The following is a 21,111-nucleotide window of genomic DNA, read 5'->3' as shown; positions in this document are numbered from 1 at the left end:
ATTTAAAAGTCTTAAACATAAAGACAAATAAGCATATACACACTTAGAAGGACTACCATAAGGCACCAGAGGTTTTTATATAAAGCAGCAAAGTTATTTTTAGATTACAGTAATATATTTTGAATGATAGTAATTTAATTTTTAGATATTTAGAGCACTGGAGATGCTTGGCTTGGCAGGGGCCTGGTTCACACGTCAAACTATAGTTCATCACAAAATCTGCCTCCTCTGCTTGTTCTGCTTTGCTGTGCTAAGCCATGGTTAGGCTCAACATGTAGCCTGAACCTGAGCTCATGGCTTAGTTCCTCATTATGTCCAAATTCAGGGAACTAAGGATTATTTAAACTGTGGTTCAGGACACCAGCTTTATTCTGGCTTGTTCTAACAAACTACATTTGAAACTAAGGGTGGCAAGCATGTGCCCCACCAGATATTGTTGGTCTTCAACTAACAACAGTCCCAGATGGCTTAGCTGATGGTCAAGGATGACACAAGCTGGAGTTCAGCAAAATCTGGAGGGTCATATCTACCCTGGTTTAAACAATCCCCAGTTTCCTAAGTTTAGGTATAATAGGAAACTGAAGTTTGTTTAAAAGTTGAACCACAGGTTTTCTGACCTCCTCCTCGCTGCTGCACAAGAAGAAAAGGGAAACTGTGTGAGTTCAGCTCATTCACACAGCTGGTTATATTTAAGCCGGTCGACAATGTCAAGCATGAAACTCATATACTTGCAATTCTCTTTCGTCACCAAGGGTAAAAGCTTATCAATTCAAATATCACCTTTCATATAGTACAACGTGTCTCTCAGCATCTTGAACTGGGCAACATAAAGTGGGTCACTGAACATTTTGTAGAACAAATCTGCATGGGGATTTTCCTATAAAATGGAAAGAGAGTTGTAGTTACGTACAGCCAATTTGAAAAATCAGCTGGAGAGCAATATTGGAACACCAAAAGCTTTCTTCCGGGATTAATCTCTGTAGAATGATTGAGTTTCCTCTTCCCTCCTCCCTTCATCTTCCTTGAGCTTTTACTGAGCAGCTTAGGGCAAAGACCTGCCCCCACCCAAATTCTTTATAAAGCACCACATATATGGCTGATACCAGTGATTTTTTTCTTTTAAAATGTTTAGGCGTACTCTCATTTTGACTCAAGAAAAATCACCATTTTATGGTTCAAATCGGGGGAAATAAATACAGTAAATGGACAAAAGTACAGAGATTCACAAAATGTTTAGGGGTATGCGTACTCCTGTGTTCCGCCACAAAAAAAAAAAGCACCGGCTGATACTATAAATAATTTACAACAATTATACCGTTGAAACATAAGTAAGCCTATAAATGACCATCACATATATTGCTTTCTGAACAGATTTTACTATTTATATATATATATAAAGAATTAAATGAGGCATAAATTAATCATGTAACCTATGCTAATCTATAGAGTTCAAACATTACTTCTACATTGCTAATACTATAGATAACCTCAAATTTTTAGAAGTCCCCCCCATATGTTTGTTAATAATATGTGTGGAAAATCCTCTGTAGGCATTAAGCTTTTGATTAAACTCTAAGAACCAGGCCCGTCCAATTCACAATAGCAAGCAGCAAACTAAGTTCTTTTAAAAATAATAATGTGGTGAAGAAGTTAACATACCTCAATAACCTCAGAGACAACGGCATCTAAGTTTCGGAGGACTGAATCCCCAACAATCTGCTTTACCTACATGCACAAAAACAAAGCCAGACATTCTTTCAGTGTTATTAAAAGTGTTTCTTTCTTCCACCCACAAATTAGGCCCTGGCGCATTCTGGCTCAAAGAGGCATGCTAGCAACATTGCTATTTTTTAGACCAGCCTCTGCCAACCTGGCGGGACGCGGGTGGCGCTGTGGGTTAAACCGCAGAGCCTAGGACTTGCCGATCAGAAGGTCAGCGGTTCAAATCCCCGCGACGGGGTGAGCTCCCGTGGCTCAGTCCCTGCTCCTGCCAACCTAGCAGTTCGAAAGCATGTCAAAGTGCAGGTAGATAAATAGGTACCGCTCCAGTGGGAAGGTAAATGGCGTTTCCGTGCGCTGTTCTGGTTTGCCAGAAGCGGCTTAGTCATGCTGGCCACATGACCCGGAAGCTGTACATCGGCTCCCTCGGCCAGTAAAGCGAGATGAGCGCCCCAACCCCAGAGTCGGTCATGACTGGACCTAATGGTCAGGGGTCCCTTTACCTTTTTACCTGCCAACCTGGCACCTCCAGATGTTTCGAACTACAGCTCCCATCAGCCCCAGTCAGCACAGCTGATAGGACCTGTAGTCCCAAACATCTTGGAGGGCAGCAGGCTACTGAAGGCTGGCCTAAGTGCCTCGTGACATACCATGTTCAGCAGCTGTCGGAGCATTTCCAGTGGAATGTTAAACTCCTTGTTGCTGATGCCGTTAAAGAGAGGCGAGACCGAGAAGCTGGAACTGATTGTAGAGAAGTAATAATCGGGATCTAACGCACTCCCATCAGGTAGGTAGGACCCTGTTTATTTTTTAAAAAGGTGGAGGGAGAAGAGGCAGAAAACACTGAGTTATTCTTTAATTACTGCTTTGCCTATGCCGTCTGTAGCCCATTCATCAAAAGAACACAGAAAACAAATCACATTTGAGGCTAAAAAGTCCACAGGGCTATGCTAGTTCCACTGATTTACAGCATTTTCATTGGGGGAAAATGTTATTTATATCCATTCAGGAATAGCTTTCTATAAAACACCTCAAAGAGACTGAATCAAAGCATCAACAATAAAAAATAATTTCATGTATGCATGCTATATATATACACACACATTCCAAAACAAATTCAGAATGCAAAGGACAAGACGATGAGATGAAGAACACCCTAGACAGTATCTGCATGATCTCTAGCTGTAATGGGGTATTAACAAACTAACTTACTGGCCTTCAACCAGTGCATAGTTTCTAGTCAATTGGGAGCAGGTAGTGCTGTGATCTAAACCACTGAGCCGCTTGGGCTTGCTGATCAAAGGTCAGCAGTTCGAATCCCCGCGACGGAGTGAGCTCCCGTTGCTCCGTCCCAGTTCCTGCCAACCTAGCAGCTTGAAAGCACGCCAGTGCAAGTAGATAAATAGGTACCGCTGCAGCGGGGAGGTAAACGGCATTTTCGTGCGCTCTGGTTTCCATCACTGTGTTCCGTTGTGCCAGAAGCAGTTTAGCCATGATGGCCACATGACCTGGAAAGCTGTCTGTGGGCAAACGCCAGCTCCCTCGGCCTGAAAGCGAGATGAGCACCGCAGCCCCATAGTTGCCTTTGACTGGACTTAACCATCCAGGGGTCATTTACTTTTACCTTTCTAGTCAATTCTAATCCAGAATTGGGGGGGGGGGGAGACAGACACAGCAGCCTCTGTGTGTGTGTGCTGACAGGTGCTAAGCTTGAAAAGGTAGGACACGTTAATTGTGGTTTCTCTGCATCAGATGATCATCTTGGAAACTCCATGCAAAATGGAAGTGGAAGCACTGTAAGGGTTGTGGGCCCTCTGTTATGTTTTTTGGCTTTGGGGAAATGCCCAACTTTGCCACTCTCTGGAGCCAGCCCTGGCTTCAGTGGAAGAGTTTAGTGTGCATCCACAGTGGGTTGTATTCCAACCTAAAGAGGCTAACGCCATTCTATGTTTGCTTGGGTTTCTTTTTGAGGTGAAAGAGAGATGCAGAGAAACAACAAAAGAGGCAGTAAATAGATGCAAAGAGCACAGAGTTCATTTATCTTTAATAGCTGCACAGAAAAAAGGGTATCAGGTATGGTTTTTTCACCATGGCATGAGAAACTGTGCTCGCAATGAAACTTTATTTTTTTCTTTTGCAACTGTAAAAGGAAATTCAAGATCCCTCCTTTCTCATTAGGCATTTTAGCAAAGCTGAACACAACCTGTTTTTGTTTCAAGATTAGTCTGGTTAATCTTCTAAATTACGTGTTAGCTGGTACAACAAAGCTCTTTGCAGCTAAAAACATGGGAAGCAACAAAAGGTTATAGCCTTCCTTTAAAACCAAAAGAATGCTAAGAAAAAGCAGCTCACAGTCCAACCCTATCTTTCCGTACTTAGAAGTCCTGATGATTTCAAGGAAACTTCCTTAGAGGTAAATAAACTTTGGACTGCTGCTGTGCAATCTAAGTCTATGCATGCTTACTTGGAAGTAACTCCCGCTGAATTCATAGGTGCTTACTCCCAAATAAATGTGTATAGGATTAGTCTAAACACCTGCCTTGCTCCACCCTCTAGTCTCTGCTTCTCAATTTGTATTGTATTATTTTATGTACTGTGGCTTGCCGCTGTTTTATTGATGGTTTAGAAATTATTTATTGTAACTGTTGAGTGGATTTCTGTTTAACTTTTATATGGTGATATTATTATTATTTTATACTCTCCTAATGATTGTTGAATGTTACTTTTTTGATGTAGGTTGCTTATTTTAAAGTCATGGGGTGTTTTTTTTTTTATGATGTTAACTGCTCTGAGCCCAGCCTTGGCCAGGGACGGAAGGATACAAATAAAAAATTATTATTAATTATTATTATTATTATTATTAATGAGCACCTTCGCTAAATATATAGGCACTGGCTTTCCTCCTGAATACAGAGAGGGACAAGCTGTTTCAGACACCTCAAATGTATGCCCTCCATCGGCCCAATGGGAGGCTGCACAACTGGGTGCATGCACCTTGTGGGGTTTGCTTAATAATAATAATAATAATAATATTTTTTTTTATTTGTACCCCGCCCATCTGGCTGGGTCTCCCCAGTCACTCTGGGTGGCTTCCAACAAAGATTAAAAATATATTACAATGTCACACATTTAAAAGTTCCCTGAACAGGGCTGCCTTCAGATGTCTTCTAAATGTCAGGTAGTTGTTTTTCTCTTTGACATCTGGTGGGAGGGCTTTCCACAGGGCGGGTGCCACTACCAAGAAGGCCCTCTGCCTGGTTCCCTGTAGCTTTGTTTCTCGCAGTGAGGGAACCGCCAGAAGGCCCTCGGCGCTGGATAAATTGCATAAATTTAAAGACTGCCACCCCATACCATCCTGCCCATCAGCCAAGATCTTCAGCAGAAGCTCTGCCCTGGGCCTCCCCACCTTCAAAGATGACTACTTCAGCTAAGGTGAAAACTTGATAGTTAAATTCTCTTCCCAAAGATAATGGGTCTGTCACTGCCATTACTTTTCAGACACCAAGCAAAGCCTGACTTGCTATCTCAGGCCTTTAAGAGCAATTGACATTGATCTGCTCTTAGCAATTGTTAGCTTATTTTTAGGCTGTGTTATTTATTTGGTTGCTTGCATTTGTTTTATTAACCTTGATGGTGGGAATCATCCCTAAAATGTTCGTTGCAGGACAACTGTTTAAAGTCACACCGTAAATTGGTCAATAGCTCTTATAACGCCCTTATTCAAAATATTTTACAGCAAAAAGCAAAAACATACCTTCAAAGTACTGCACAGTAGTGCCTCCGGGGGAACTGGGAGGAGGAATTCCACGTTCGGGACTGACCTGAATTGTAGCAATGGACACAAAATGCGGTCATGGAAAGGTCACTTTTCATATACAAAAAAACCCCACACATACTCTGATTGAAATTTCCAGAAGAGTAGCTATAGCCCAATTTCCTTGAAGCTGATGGGATTTTGAAAATCTCCAGCAAATCTACGCATCTCAGGCCTGCATATAAACAAAGATTCCACTCGCTCTTTGAAAAAACAACAGCCCCATAAGGATAAGCCCACACTCCTCACCCTGCAGACAGCTCTATAAGAGTCTATATAACTTCCATGCTGAACATTAGCTCAGAGACACAGTGGTACTTTGGTTGTCAAACGTAATCCATTCCGGGAGTCCGACTCCCGAAACTGTTTGAAAACCAAGACGCGGCTTCCGATTGGCTGCAGGAGCTTCCTGTACTCAATCAGAAGCCGCAGAAGTAGTGTCAGACATTTAGCTGCCAAAGAATATTCAAAAACCGGAACACTTCCGGGTTTTCGGCGTTCAGGAGCCAAAGCATACACATACCAAGGCGTTTGAGAACCAAGGTACAACTGTACTACCCAATGGTAATTAGAATCTGTGGCCAAACCCACCCCATCAGGATATATAGTAAGTGTTTCATCCCTTAGAAACTTCCAGATGCAAAAAAAATCTCTGCTTTAATTTCCTCAGCTCTTTCAACACAGAAGGGCTAGGTGGAATTTACAATGAGTTTCTGAGATCATAAAAACATCTGTTTCTGGAGAAGATGCTAATAATGGAAGCTGTCAATCTAGCCCAGGCATAGGCAAACTTGGCCCTCCAGATGTTTTGGGGCCTGCCATGCTAAATTAGTGATATCCTGTATACTAAAAACTAATCCATGGTTCAGAAAGAGGTGATAAGTTAATTTTATTCCAAAACCAACTGAACTAACCTGTGTAATGCTGCATACGCTGCTGGTCTTTCTCTTGAGAGATCCTTCTTGGCAGACTGTCAGTAGAGAATGTGGAAGTATCGACCGGAAGTCATTAAAAGAGCGTCTACGAATACCATCCAACTCATGTGGGGCTCTGAGGGAATGCGGAGTAACTTTAGGGAAAAGCTTTGACAGGAGAGACTCTTCCGAGTTGCTGTAGCGCCCAAACGCTCGTGAAATTCCAATCAGGCATGGCACAGCGTATTTGCATAAATATTCTGGAAAACAAAGTAGTCCATATATCTTTGGCTTCTAAAAGTTTGCTTCTTCTAATTGGAAAATGCAACGTGACAGCATTACTGTCACAATGTCCCAGTTCAGACATCATTGGAAACCATTCTTTTTCCTGCTTTGCAAATGTGTTGCAGGAAGACTCAAATCCCACCATTTATCTCCTTCTTTTGCAGCTGCAAGGAAATCAGAAGCATCTGCTTCTGCCTTCGAGCAAACCACAGTTCTCTGTTACGTTTGAACTTATGGTACTGTGGCTTGTTTACATTCTACTTACTGAGAGCAAAATCAGAATCAAACTGGGGTTTCATCATCATCATCACCACAACTTTATTATTTATACCCTGCTCATCTGGCTGGGTTTCTCCAGCCACCCTGGATGGCTTACAGAATATCTAAAAACATAATACATCAAATGTTAAAAAACCTCCCGATACGGGGCTGCCTTCAGGTGTCTTCTAAAAGTTGTGCAATTCTTTATCTCCTTGCCATCTGAAGAGATGCCGTTCCACAGGGAGGGCGCCACTACCAAGAAGGCCCCCTGTCTGGTTCCCTTTCAGAACCTGAATTGATTTCACTATGTCAGGCATAGGCAAACTCAGCCCTCCAGATGTTTTGGGACTACAACTCCCATCATCCCTAGCTAACAGGACCAGCGGACAGGGATGATGGGAGCTGTAGTCCCAAAACATCTGGAGGGCCGAGTTTGCCTATGCCTGCACTAAGTAGACTTTGAACAAGCCAGAGGAACATTTTTTCCAGGGAACTGCAAAGAGAAGATGCTTCTGATCTTTTTCCCATTTCCATAAAAAAGGACAGAGAATGGAGGCATGTAAATCCAAGGTTCAGCTCTGCTCATTTACATAACAGAAAGCCATGGTTTCCAGTTACATCTAAACTGAGCCTACGTATCAGCCTTCTCCAGTCTGGTGCTGGAGTTCAGCTTTTATCTGCCCCAATCAGCATGGCCAAGGGTCAGGGGTGATATAGTCCATGAAATGTGTCAACCTCAGTTCCTAAGAGCAAAAGGGAAATCAGATGAGGTGAATAAAGGAGCATGGTACCGAGGGAAAGAGGAGGAGTAATTTCTGTATTACCGTATTTTTCGCTCTATAAGACACACCAGACCATAAGATGCACCTAGTTTTTGGAGGAGGAAAAAAAGAAAAAAATATTCTGAATCTCAGAAGCCAGAACAACAAGAGGGATCGCTGCGCAGCGAAAGCACATACATTTCCCCTTACTTTTTAGGAGGGAAAAAGTGAGTCTTATAGAGCAAAAAATACGGTAACTGTGCACAGTGGTAAATCCAAGAGACGGAAGAGGGAGGAATCTGGACACAGAAAAAAGGAAGACGCCAATAAGAGGGTGCTGTGATGAACCAGACTCTCAATTTGCAAGAACAAAGGACCACAAGTTCTACTCAGAAATGTTCTGAGGAACCTTAAGGGAGCAGGTTTCAGGGGAAACCAGCCTACCGTGAAGTATACCATACAGCATGAAGGTAACTAGAGAGTGAGAGTGCACAATTGAATTTACATTTGTAATAATAAAAACAGCAGCACCTACTGGAACATTTTCAATACCTTTATCCTGGATTTCTGGGGACTGGCACATTCCCAGGAGGACCTGCATCACTTGCAAAATTGCCTCTAAAATCTGAAATAATCAAAACAGGCATTTTTAAAATCTACAGGTGGGATGAATTTCAATCTGCAGTGCAGGAGTATGGCACCTTAAAGGTGCAACACTAAGACAGAGTGGGAATTTTAGCAGTGTACTCTATAATTTCAGCCAGGTTTTTTGGGGGAGGCATTAATATTTAAAATTAAGTTCGCAGAATATCCCGTGACAACAGAATTATAGGAAATAACCATTTACAAAATGATTTCCTTTAGACCCAATTTATTGGTGCTCTTTACATGTTAACCAAATGTGTTTTGAGAGGGAACAGGGTTGTACCCGCTGGCCCAACCCACCAATGTTACCACACCTTAACCTCTGCATACTTGGCAACAGGTCTGAATGGGAAGCCCACACATGTGCATGAAGGCTCCATTTTCAAAGGATCAAGGCTCATTACATTGGAAGAAGGAACTCTGGGCACACCCTCCTTCTCCATGCTCATGAACATGTGAAGGAACACTTCTGAAAGCGGTTTTTATAAGGGACACTTTCACACCCTTAGCATATATGGGAAATCAATTTCTGCTTGATATACAAGGGGACAAAAAAGTAGATCTTATTGACTCTACTTTGATGGGATTCTAGATTCTACTAGATCCTATTTGCCATTTGTGTCAATGAAATCAATGTATGTAAAGTCACCAAAACTGTCTGTAATTGTCTGAGAACTTTGCAATGATCAGCATCATGGCAACTTTTTACAGCATGGTAAAATTATAATATATTATAATGTAATATAATGTAATATAATGTAATATAATATAATATAATGTAATATAATGTAATGTAATATAATATAATATAATATAATATAATATAATATAATATAATATAGTATAGTATAGTATAGTATAGTATAGTATAGTATAGTATAATATAATATAATATAATATAATATAATATAATATAATATAATATAATATAATAATATAATATAATATAATATAATATAATATAATATAATATAATATAATATAATATAATATAATATAATATAATTATTGTTTATACCCCACCCATCTGGCTGGGTTTCCCCGGCCAGCCTGGGCGGCTTCTAACAAAAGATTAAAAATACATTAAAACATCAGTCATTAAAAACTTCCCTAAACAGACTGCTAAAAAGACTGCTGACTTAAAGGAATTGCTAGCAGGAGGGAGAAAGGTTGGTAAACTGTCCGCATTTTAGAAGCCCTCTTATGAGTTGCTCCATATAAGCTTTTAGTGTAATTAATACACTGAAGAATGAGAACATTTAGAAGGATTTGTACTATTAATTCCCTGGCTGGGGGGGGGGCAGAGAAAAAGCAGGAAGACAACTCCTGGTTTCATAGATTATTATTTAATAATTTATATATCTGTTCAAATGTCATTACTTATGCTGCCTTAGTCAATAAATATTTTCAGGGTTTGTTTTTTTAAAAAAGCTGTTGATAGACAAGTTATGGAACTATGATTAATACAGGAAATGTTTATTTTACTACCCAAGACATGCATGCCCCATTTTCCCGGTGAATTTTACCTGTTCTCTCAGAACAGAATCCCTGTAAGCCACATCTGACAACAAAGTCACCAAACAGAAACTGAAGTTTTCTGGAATAGGAAGCATGCCTACAAGTATGGTAAAGAAACATCAAGAATATGACTAGCACACAGCAACAACAACAACTGCAATCCATCACAAGTCACAAATTGTTTAAGATCTAGTTCAGACAAACCATGGTTTACTAGACTGAGAGTTAGTCTTGTGCCCGATCCTGATTCCTGCCCTTGCTAGCAGATTTGAAAAACATATTTTGATTTATTAAACTACATATTCCCATGGGAAACCATGATTTAAGCATGGCTTACAGACCAGAATATCAAAGCAGCATCAGCTTCTGATAAGTTAACAGTGCTAGTTTTCCAGTTTTGATGTCTTGTGGGGCTGAAAAAGAATCCCCACTACATATTTGCACACTTACCTGGGAGCAGTGCTTTCTTTTTGTGACAGTGTGCACCAGTACAGTGGTACCTCGGGTTACAAACTCTGCTAACCTGGAAGTAGTTGCTCCAGGTTGCAAACTTTGCCCCAGGATGCATACGGAAATCATGTGCCAGTGGCAGGAGACCTCATTAGGGAAAGCACGCCTCAGGTTAAGAACAGTTTCAGGTTAAGAACGGACCTCTGGAACGAATTAAATTCGTACCACTGTAGCACTGTACAGAGTACCATCACTGCTTTTCTTTGCTACCCATGGCAACTATTTCACTCTGGCACCCACAGCACTTTTATCATAATATGAGTACCAGTACCTCATCTTCCAAGGGACGCGGGTGGCGCTGTGGGTTAAACCACAGAGCCTAGGACTTGACGATCAGAAGGATGGCGGTTCAAATCCCCGCAATGGGGTGAGCTCCCGTTGCTTGGTCCTGCTCCTGCCAACCTAGCAGTTTGAAAGCACGTCAAAGTGCAAGTAGATAAATAGGCACTGCTCCGGCGGGAAGGTAAACGGCGTTTCCGTGCACTGCTCTGGTTTGCCAGAAGTGGCTTAGTCATGCTGGCCACATGACCCGGAAGCTGTATGCTGGCTCCCTCGGCCAATAAAGCGAGATGAGCGCTGCAACCCCAGAGTCGGCCACGACTGGACCTAATGGTCAGGGGTCCCTTTACCTTTTACCTCATCTTTTTACCAAAATAACACTGCCTGGGAGTAAGTCTAATTGAACTCAATGGGATTTATTTCTGAGCAGGTATGCATAGGATTGCATTTACAAAACTTAGTCATTTACTTACAAAAAAAAGACCACCAATGACCAAACTCTGACAAAAAGAATCTAAAACCTCACCTCTGCTTTTGCGTGAATTGCTTTCTTCTATCCATTGGACTTTGGAAAGGCCCCTTAACAGCCGGAGAAGATAAGGAACAAGAGTATCTTTATGCTGGAATGGAAAGAGGAAATTTTAGAACCATCTGAATTAATTTACTAAATTAACACAGTGACGTCTATGTACATGGTGCTTTACAAATATCCGGTATGACAGTTCCTGCCCCAAGGTGGTGAGGTCAACAATCTAAAATAGACTCAGGCAAACAGTAAAGGAATACAGGTAATTTAGGGGTGGATAGACAGGGGAAGAAGATGTGATTATTTCAATTACATGGACTTTGCCTTGGTTATGATAAGACATGGGGATTAGGGGACTGATACAAAGGTCTCCCAGAAAAGGCAAACTTTGAGGAGGAACTTAACAGAAATAAAGCACGTGGGTGCAAGGAGGCATTCAAAGAGGCAGTTAGTACCAGGCACCAAGCGGAACTGAGTGAAGGTGGGACATCTTCAGACAACAGTATGTGGTGGAGCCGAATCACACAGGAAAGGATACAACAGGAAATAAGCCCAGGGATATACAAAGGGACAAGGCCATGGAAAGTTTTGAAGGCAAAGGCAAGAAGATTGTGAAACTAGATATTGCATGGAGAGGAAAAGGAACAGCCATCTGATTATGTTTATTGCCACACAGCTTTAATATCCTTTCAACCCAAAGCGCTAACTAAATTTGATGCTACAGATCAAATTAAAACATTCCAGTAGGAGTTTTAATGGAGGCCCTTCTTTGGGTGCCCCCACCAACTGAGATGCAGTGAATAGCTACAAAGAAAAAGCACTTACTTGGTGGTGGCACCCTGACTGGAAAGAACTTCTCAAGGAGGCCCACCAAACACCTACCTAGATGTGATTTCAGCACCAAGAACAGGGGTAGGCAACCTAAGGCCCAGGGGCCGGATGTGGCCCAGTCGCCTTCTCAATCCGGCCCGTGGACAGCCCAGGAATCAGCGTGTTTTTACATGAGTAGAATGTGTCCTTTTATTTAAAATGCATCTCTGGGCTATTTGTGGGGCATACAAATTTGTTCATTTTCCCCAAAAAAACTATAGTCCGGCCCACCACGTGGTCTGAGGGATGGTGGACCGGCCCAAAGCTGAAAAAGGATCCTGACCCCTGACCAAGAAGATAGTTTTGTTTTACCAGGCTCTTTAAACTTCAGTATATTGCTTTTATGCTACTCTTTTATATTACAGGGTTGTTTGTTTGTTTGTTTGTTTGTTTAGTTTTACGAGGATTTAAAACATTTTGGAAGCTGTTGAACTGGCAGATTATAAATCCCGTCAAGTAAACAAACATATTTTAGAGTAAGAAGCATATTGTACCTGCAAGTCAGACTCGATTAGAAAAATTCCCAAAGCAATCACAGCATCTCTGCGGCGCTCATCCAACTGAAAGATCCCATGGATGTCAACTGGGCACATGCAGAGTAGTTTCTGTACCTATAAGAAGCAAAACAGAGGATGTGAAAATATCTATTGTTAAAAAGTCATACTTTCCCAAACATCTGCAAGCAACAACAGTACACGTTAAGGATTAAAAAAGACCCAGACATTTTCATCTAAAGCTCTAAGCCCCTTCCATACCACCATGCTAAAGCTCAGCAAGCATTGTGGAATTATCAGCAGCACAATCATCTCACCATCCATTCCCTATATACCACAGGAACAAAATGATGTCCTTTTAAGCCATGACTCCATTTAAAAGTTGTGGGTGGAAGCAATCATGCCCAAATACTCCTGCTGACGGAGATGAGTCTTAGGATTTGAGTGCATGTGCAGGTTTGGCAACTGCATATTAATGCATTTTGGAGTCTTACACGTCTCCTTGTGAAGGCATGTGCCCTGAAAGGTGGTTTAATGTATCTTTTAAGTAATAAATAAGCAGAAGCATTAGGTAACCAGCAGAAGAGGTAGCAGTATGGAGCACAAGGTCAACATAGCCTGAACAACAGGGACTTGCCTTGGTGGCTAATGGTGAACAACGGTGGGTGGGTGAGTGCAGTGGCGTAGCGTGGGGGGTGCAGGGGGGGCCGGTCGCACCGGGCGCAACATCTGGGGGTTAGGGTTAGGGGGCGCAAATCCACGAGTTAGGGGGCGCAAATCCACAGGTTAGGGGGTGCAAATTACTTGCCTTGCCCCGGGTGCTGACAACCCACGCTACGCCACTGGGTGAGTGGGTGGGTGCACAAATGAGCCTCCCAAAAGCAGGAGTTCAGAGCCTGGACATCACCAACAAAGAGGCCCCCAACTCAATAAAGCAGGATAAATAAAACATGGGCAGTTTCACAGGCTGTTGGGTAGTATCAAACAATTAAATGATTAAACAGATGGGTATCAGAAAGACAGATGGGAGGAGAATGACGTTAAGGAGGGTTTGGCGAAGTGAAATGCAAGCACACAGGGGAAAAACAAACAACAAGGTGGAAATAATTTGTCTCCAGGCAGCTGCATCCATCTCTTTCCTTTCCCCCACTTTAGCTCTCTACAGCAACATTTACTTGTTTTATTTTAGTCTACAATACTGAACAGCTTTCAGACCCCCCAAAAAGCTGTTTTGTTCATGCAATGGGACCAACTACCCATCTTGGACAGAAGCGCCCACCTCTAAACAAACTAACAATGCAATCCTAGGCATGCCTACTCAGAAGTAAGTCCCACTGTGTTCACTGATGCTTACTCCCAGAAAAATGCATAGAGTCTTATTCTATTAGTAGCTTTTTAGGATCCATAAAGTACTTGTGTGTGTTTGTAAAAATTACATGGTTCAGCCATGGCTCGGTTTTGTAGGCAGAAACTGTTCTTGACCATGCAGTGATACTGGTATTGCTGAGCCAACACATTCTACATGCTCATGGCTATTGCTAAAGCACACAATGTTTCCCAATAAGGTGTGCCTGATGGATTTAAATCTTCACAATTAAACAGCAGATAAACCTGCCAAATTTAAGCATTAAAATCTGTGTTTGTTCTCACCCAGTGTTCAAAACAATTTCTGTGCGTGATTGGCGTCGCATGGTGCACAAAAAGCAAGTATTCTCAAAAGCCCAGTAGCATTAAAAAAAGAGCATAAAATGTGATCAGTTAAAAAAAAATCAAGTGACTAGCAACACAATCCTATGCATGCTTATTTGCAGATAAACCACATTATCTTCAGCCTTACTCACTTAGCTTACTACCAGGTATGATAAGTGTAGAGGATTGCAGCCCTAATTTCCCCCGAGAGCCAGTGTGGCAAAGTAATTGGTATTGGACAAGGACCTAGGAGACAAGGGTTCAAAACCCCACTCGGTTGTGAAGCTCACAGGGTGACCTTATGCCTCTCAGCCTAGCCTACCTGTCCTCACAAGGTTGTTGTGAAGATTAAATGAGGAGCAGGAGAACCATAGAACCACCTTGAGAAAAAAGGTGGGATATACAGTGGTACCTTGGGTTACATATGCTTCAGGTTACACACTCCGCTAACCCAGAAATAGTGCTATTCTGCAGTATGAATTCTTTATCTAATGGATTCATCATACAGTGGTACCTCGGGTTACATACGCTTCAGGTTACACACTCCGCTAACCCAGAAATAGTGCTTCAGGTTAAGAACTTTGCTTCAGGATAAGAACAGAAATCGGGCTCCGGCAGCGCGGCAGCAGCAGGAGGCCCCATTAGCTAAAGAGATGCTTCAGGTTAAGAACAGATTCAGGTTAAGAATGGACCTCCATAATGAATTACTTAACCTGAGGTACCACTGTAAATGCAATAAATGAATGAATAAAAATGAGAAACTTATTTGGAAATAAGAATTGAACAGAACCCAGCATGTTGGATCCAGAATAGGTTACAGTGCAATTTTATGCATATTTACTCAGAAGTACCACTGAATCCAATGGAGCTTATTCGCAGGTGAGAGGGCACAGGATTGCAGCCAAAGTTAGTCCCATTGATTTCAATGGGATTTAAGCTTGTCGTGACTAACTTGCCGCAATGATTTCAACAGGACATAAGCAGGACTGCCATAAATTGCAATCCGATTTAATCTACTTGAAAGAAAGAGCCACTCAATTCAGCAGGGCTTACTTCTGAGTGAACATACACAGGCATGCACTGCATATGTTAACTTCAGCTACGAGAGGAGTGGGGGGGACCTGTGGCCCTGGAGATATTCGATTCCAATTCTCCTCCAGCCAGCACATCGGGGATGATGCAAGTTCTATTCCGTCCATATCTGAAGAGCCACAGGTTCTCCACCCCGATCTACAACACTGCAATATAATCCACTTGTTTGTAATGGTAAGTAGGCAAATGGATTATATTGCAAGTTCTAAAAGGAATCGTAGTTTCAGTACTGTTACATAAGAGTACTAAGTGTCTTCCTTGATTACTACTCTCCCAAACTAAAATTAGTCTCGCCAGGGTTTTGCACCTGAAGGTACTTCTTTATAAAATTCTCATATTAAATTGATTAGAAAAAGAGCCTTCCACAAACGTTATATGCCAATTCATCATACATCCTTAATGATTCATAATATGTTTGTAATAGTTAGCCATGATTATTCTGGGGTTTAGAGCACACATCCCAAAAAGGACCCATGATCTGATTCCAGTAAGCCTGCCCTTACCTAATAGATCTGCACATAACAAATTACGGAGCTCTGAACAATGTCAAATTGTTCAGGGTTTTTGATCTGTTTAACACTAAAACAAAACAAACAAGGAAATCAGCTTGTACCTGACTGGTCAGACATACCTATTGTATATGCTGCATATCTAACTTCATGCTAAACCACTACCCCTTTTGATGTTGCCCTGTGTTAAACATAGAAGAGAAAAACATGTTGATGTTGGGTGTTCAAACCAATTCAGTGATCCTCGTAACAAACATATATTTTAAACAACTTCCCATAAATTTCATATTTTGTAAAGAAAATCTTATAATAAAGTCCTTCCACTTTCATATATCATTAATTTGCCAAGCTATGCAAAACTACTAAAAAGCTGTAATCAAAAGGTAGACTATTCAATTACCTACAGAACAGTTTTTTAAAAAATATGACAATTTTTGGATTTATGTGCCTTGTCTGTTTACTGATACAGCTTTAACAAGACTCCACTATTTTTATCCTCATACACTTACAGGCACGCTCAGTTCAGGCATCCCACTAAAAACTCACCAACCACCAGTGAGAATCTAAAACATGATTTCCAAACTTCTAGGCACACATTAGCTTTGAGCTGTCTGCTCATCACTTCAGTCCCTAGGAGCAGCCACGTCTGGAGGCAGTGATGGCCATAGCTATAGTTCGTCAATTCAAACACCATAGCAAAACAATTAGCACAAACCATGAAGTGCAAACCCACATCAAATCATGGTTTCTCATGCTGCCTTGCCGATTCAAACACCACAATAGTTATGTCTCCTTAACCGTGGTTTTATGCAAGTTCTTGAACTGTTTCTGTGTTGAATGGCTATTATGGTTCAGAGGTACTATCTAAAATACCTTACACCTGAAACCACTGCTTAGCCCATGGGTAGGCAAACTAAGGCCCAGGGGCCGGATCTGGCCCAATCGCCTTCTAAATCCAGCCTGCAGACGGTCTAGGAATCAGTGTGTTTTTGCATGAGTAGAATGTGTCCTTTTCTTGTGGGGCATACGAATTTGTTCATTTGTTTTTTTCAAAATATACCAGTAGTTTGGCCCCCCACAAGGTCTGAGGGACAGTGGACCGGCCCTTTGCTGAAAAAGTTTGCTGACCCCTGCTTTAGGAGAAGCCCTGTCTGTTTAAAGTGGGAATGAGACTGCTTTAAATGTAGAAGTACTGTTTTCCATTCTTCCAATAATCAGCCTGAATTCCACACCCACTGAACATACTCAGTCATCACCCCCCTCAAAAAATAATAATAGTTGAGCATGCCAGTACCACCCTCTTGTGCATGAGTTTTGACAGCCTAAAGACTGACAGTCGGACAATTAAGAGAGTTGTTAATATGTGTCAGACGACTATCCTTTGGTCAGGGTTCAGTCTGACTCATTTTCTCTTTGTCTAAGAACAAGCACGAAGGAGGTTTCCCAGCCCGCTCACAGGTCCTTATAATATCAGTGGAAACAGTTGGTCCTGGCGAGTATTAACCACTTTCAGTTTTAACCTGAGGATTGTCATTTGTTCAGTTTTAACTTTAATTTTAATTCATTTGAATTAATTTTGGGATGCATTTTAATCGATTGCTTGTTTTTTATGTATATTGTATTATTTATATGATGTCAGCTGCTCTGAGCCTGGCTCCAGCTGGGGAGGGCTGGGTATAAATAAAATTTTATTACTATTATTATTATTATTTTCCCTAACCTAACAATTCCAACGGACAGTGATGATGGTGAAATTTAATATTATTTATTTTACTATCATCATTTACCACAAGGTCTTGGGGATGTGTATATTACTTTTACTTCTACACTACCCTGCAGTAAAAAAATTCCAGAGCAATTGACATAAAAGAAAAGTACAGCAGTACCTCTACTTATGAACGCAATCCGTTTCGGGGTGCCGTTTGCACCCTGAAAAGTCTGTAAGTAGAGTGCTGCAGAGCACTTCTGCGCATGCGTGAAGCGCGCAGATCGCTTTTGCATGTGTGGTGAAACTCGGAAGTATACACTTCCAGCTTTGCCCCATTCGCAACCTGAAAATCCACAACATGAAGCGAACGCAACCAGAGGTATGACTGTACAGTCACAATACAAAATCAATATTATAATTTTCCCCATCATCGTTAACTACAGGAATTGTCAGGCCTCAAGATTAGTATTTGTAATATTGTAACGATTTCACCATCACCACAAAAACCACCTGATTTCAGGATTGCTACTATTATATTTCACCATCATTACAGTGGTGCTCCGCAAGACGAACGCCTTGCAAGATGGAAAACCCGCTAGATGAAAGGGTTTTCCGTTTTGGAGGCGCTTCGCAAAACGAATTTCCCTATGGGCTTGCTTCGCAAGACGAAATGTCCTGAGGGTTTCCCCCCCTTTTTTCCCCTTTTCCTAAGCCGCTAAGCCGCTTATCAGCTGATCCGCTAAAAGCCGCTAAACCGCTAATAGCGCTAATCCGCTAAGCTGTCAATGGGCTTGCTTCGCAAGATGAAAAACCGCTATACGAAGAGCCTCACGGAACGGATTAATTTCGTCTTGCAAGGCACCACTGTTTTTACCAATAGGATCACTAAATCTCAGGGTTATTTTTTAATATATATAAAATCAAAAATAAGAACAAAAATCCCGAGACCCAGCAATCCCAGTGGTGATTGAATGGGCACATTATTACTTCAGGGTTATTATCACTACCACATTTCATCATAAACATTTGCTACAAGGAACACAATCCCAGCGACAAATAGTGAAGAAATAGTAGTAGTAAACTAATTATTATCTTCAGGATGATCACTGTTACATTTCACCATCACCATTTGCCAAAGGATTACCGCATCTCAGGATTATTCTTACATTAAATATAATATTAAAAAATAATAACCCTTACATAAGGCAATCATTGTGGTTAAACGCTGATAGTAAAATATCACAATAAGTATCTTGATATTATCATCTTCCTTATCGCCATTTCAGAATTATCACTGTTTTATTTCTCCATCCCCATTCACAACAAGGAGAGGCAGTTCTTGGGGTTATGATTTTGAAATTATGTTTAAAATGAGAAGAATCATCCTGTCCAGGGAATCCTAGTGGAAAATGCTAAACAGTAAAGGAATAACAACTTTCCTAGACCAGACAATCCTTGTGGTAGATGGTGAAGAAATCATCCTCTTTCACCATCACCTCCCCTGAGATATCCAGCTGTACTTCCAGAGAAAACCAGTGCACAAGCTTAACAAACTGGGACCAATTTACCTACGAGATCACATGTGCCCACTCAACCTGCCTTATTATTGCAGAATAATATATTTAATAATAATATATTATTATTATGAGAATAATATATTTAAAGTAGATGAATAAATGAGCAAATTGTCGTATTTTTCCGTCTATAAGACGCCCCCATGTATAAGACGCCCCCTAATTTGGGGGACTCAGATTTAAGAAAATGGAGGGAAATATATCTGTGTATAAGACGCTTCCCTAATTTTTGACATTATTTTTTAGGGGGGAAACCAAGTCTTATACACGGAAAAATATGGTAAGTTAATTTGGATATGCAGATGGTATTAAAAATAAATTTAAGGAACTGCAGAAAGAGGGGGACGGAAGTCAAGTTTTGAAATGTTAAAATGATTGTAAAATGAGTGAAATGTAGAAACCTGAAAAGCTTAAATAATGTTTTAAAAGAGAGAGATCTGCCTCAATTGGAGGCAGAACTGGCACCACTACAAGCAGGCAACCAAAGACATTTTGGCATGAGGCAAACCACAAAACGGTGGCCCCACTCCCCACCAGGGAAAAAGGGGTGAGTGAAGACCTACATGAAGAGCAATAGACATCAGGATCTGCTGCCCCTACGGATCCTGCCACCTGAGGCAGTCACCTCACCTTGCCTTGTGAGCCAGCCCCCACCACAGGTGCCACATAATACCTGTTTCCACATTTGTAAGAACCCAGCTGGCGGTCGGAGCCAATCCTCACCCCCTTCCCAAAGTTGATGGACATTGCCATCGATCCATTATGTGGGGCAAGGGCTTTACCTGGGAGCCCCAACATTTCGTTCAAGTTGTCACCCCTGCAGCTTGCCATTTATCCAAAGCCCTTTGGAACTCCCCGCCTACGGAGACCAAGCAGGAACCTTTTCTTAATTTAATAAATTTACTTATTTGGTTTTTCGAATTAAAGTTTTAGAATCACGTATCCAACATACATCGTAGAAATTCCAACAGAATCTCCTGGACTTCCCTCCTCCCCTTTGTGGGTCCCCCGCTGTTAGTCATTTCCTCCCACATCCAACTCTTTTATCTAAAATTCACCATTGAACTACAAGTGTTATTCCAATCCTAATAACGATTTTAACTGTTTGCAATGATTTTTAAAAGATAAATTATAAATCCCCCCCCCCCATGCCTTATTAAAACGTTGGTCTTCCTGATTTCTGATTCTTCCATCTTTTTTTTGCCATTTTGGCATAATAATCCATCAACTTAATCCGAATCAGGCATCTTTTTCTTCAACTGCCCTCTTTTCGGCCAGGAAAGGTACTTACTTAAGGCTTAAGCCTACCCAGATCCGGGGTCTAGGAAACTTGAGGCAATTCTTTAGGTATGTCTTGGAATTATTATTTTTATCAGTGCTTTTTTTTCTGGAGGGACGCAGGGGTACGCGAATCCCTAAGCATTTTGTGAATCTTTGTATTTTTGCCCATTTACTGTATTTACTTTTCCAGATTTGAACTATAAAATGGCGATTTTTCTTTGAGTCAAAATGAGAGTAGCCCTCGCAAGAAGTACCAACTATGGAAGAATGGCAGATGAAGATGATGGATTTTTCAGAGCTAGCCGACCAGACCGGAAGAGTCCGTGACCAGGAGGAGGAGTACCAGGAACAACGAACGAAATTTAATGATTACTTAGTTAAATATGTTAAGTTAAATTAATTGGAAAAAGCTTGCAATTACCAGATAGGCTTAGGATTTAAATATGTAATATGATGAATTAATATGTTTAATGCTGAATTGGTAAGAAAGAAAGATGTTAAGTGATTAAATTAAGTTTATAAGAATTTTGATTTGGAAAACCGTTAAAAGGATATGCAATGAAATTCAACTAGGGGGATACGAGGAAGTCACTTAACAATGTTAATAAGATTAGTTTTAATAAGGTTGTGATTTATGTTCGTTTATTTGTTTGTGTGACTAT

General features: G+C 41.1%; 1 protein-coding gene across 1 annotated transcript in view; it reads right to left on the bottom strand.

Moving 5' to 3' along the window:
- PI4KA (phosphatidylinositol 4-kinase alpha) overlaps window positions 1-21,111 on the bottom strand; it is a 101,253-nt gene that overhangs the window by 79,384 nt on the left and 758 nt on the right. The window contains exons 2-10 of the mRNA XM_079956285.1: window positions 12,597-12,713; window positions 11,233-11,326; window positions 9,926-10,014; window positions 8,307-8,379; window positions 6,448-6,707; window positions 5,474-5,540; window positions 2,370-2,518; window positions 1,660-1,725; window positions 781-877 (exon numbers count right to left, since the gene is read on the bottom strand). Coding sequence (XP_079812411.1) covers window positions 781-877; window positions 1,660-1,725; window positions 2,370-2,518; window positions 5,474-5,540; window positions 6,448-6,707; window positions 8,307-8,379; window positions 9,926-10,014; window positions 11,233-11,326; window positions 12,597-12,713 — 1,012 coding nt within the window. The remainder of the gene's footprint in view (window positions 1-780; window positions 878-1,659; window positions 1,726-2,369; window positions 2,519-5,473; window positions 5,541-6,447; window positions 6,708-8,306; window positions 8,380-9,925; window positions 10,015-11,232; window positions 11,327-12,596; window positions 12,714-21,111) is intronic.

This window comes from Podarcis cretensis (assembly GCF_951804945.1).
Source record: "Podarcis cretensis genome assembly, chromosome: 16".
Lineage (NCBI taxonomy): Eukaryota > Metazoa > Chordata > Lepidosauria > Squamata > Lacertidae > Podarcis > Podarcis cretensis.
The sequence above is the reverse complement of the archived record's forward strand: the minus strand, read 5'-3'. Positions and strand labels throughout refer to the sequence as shown.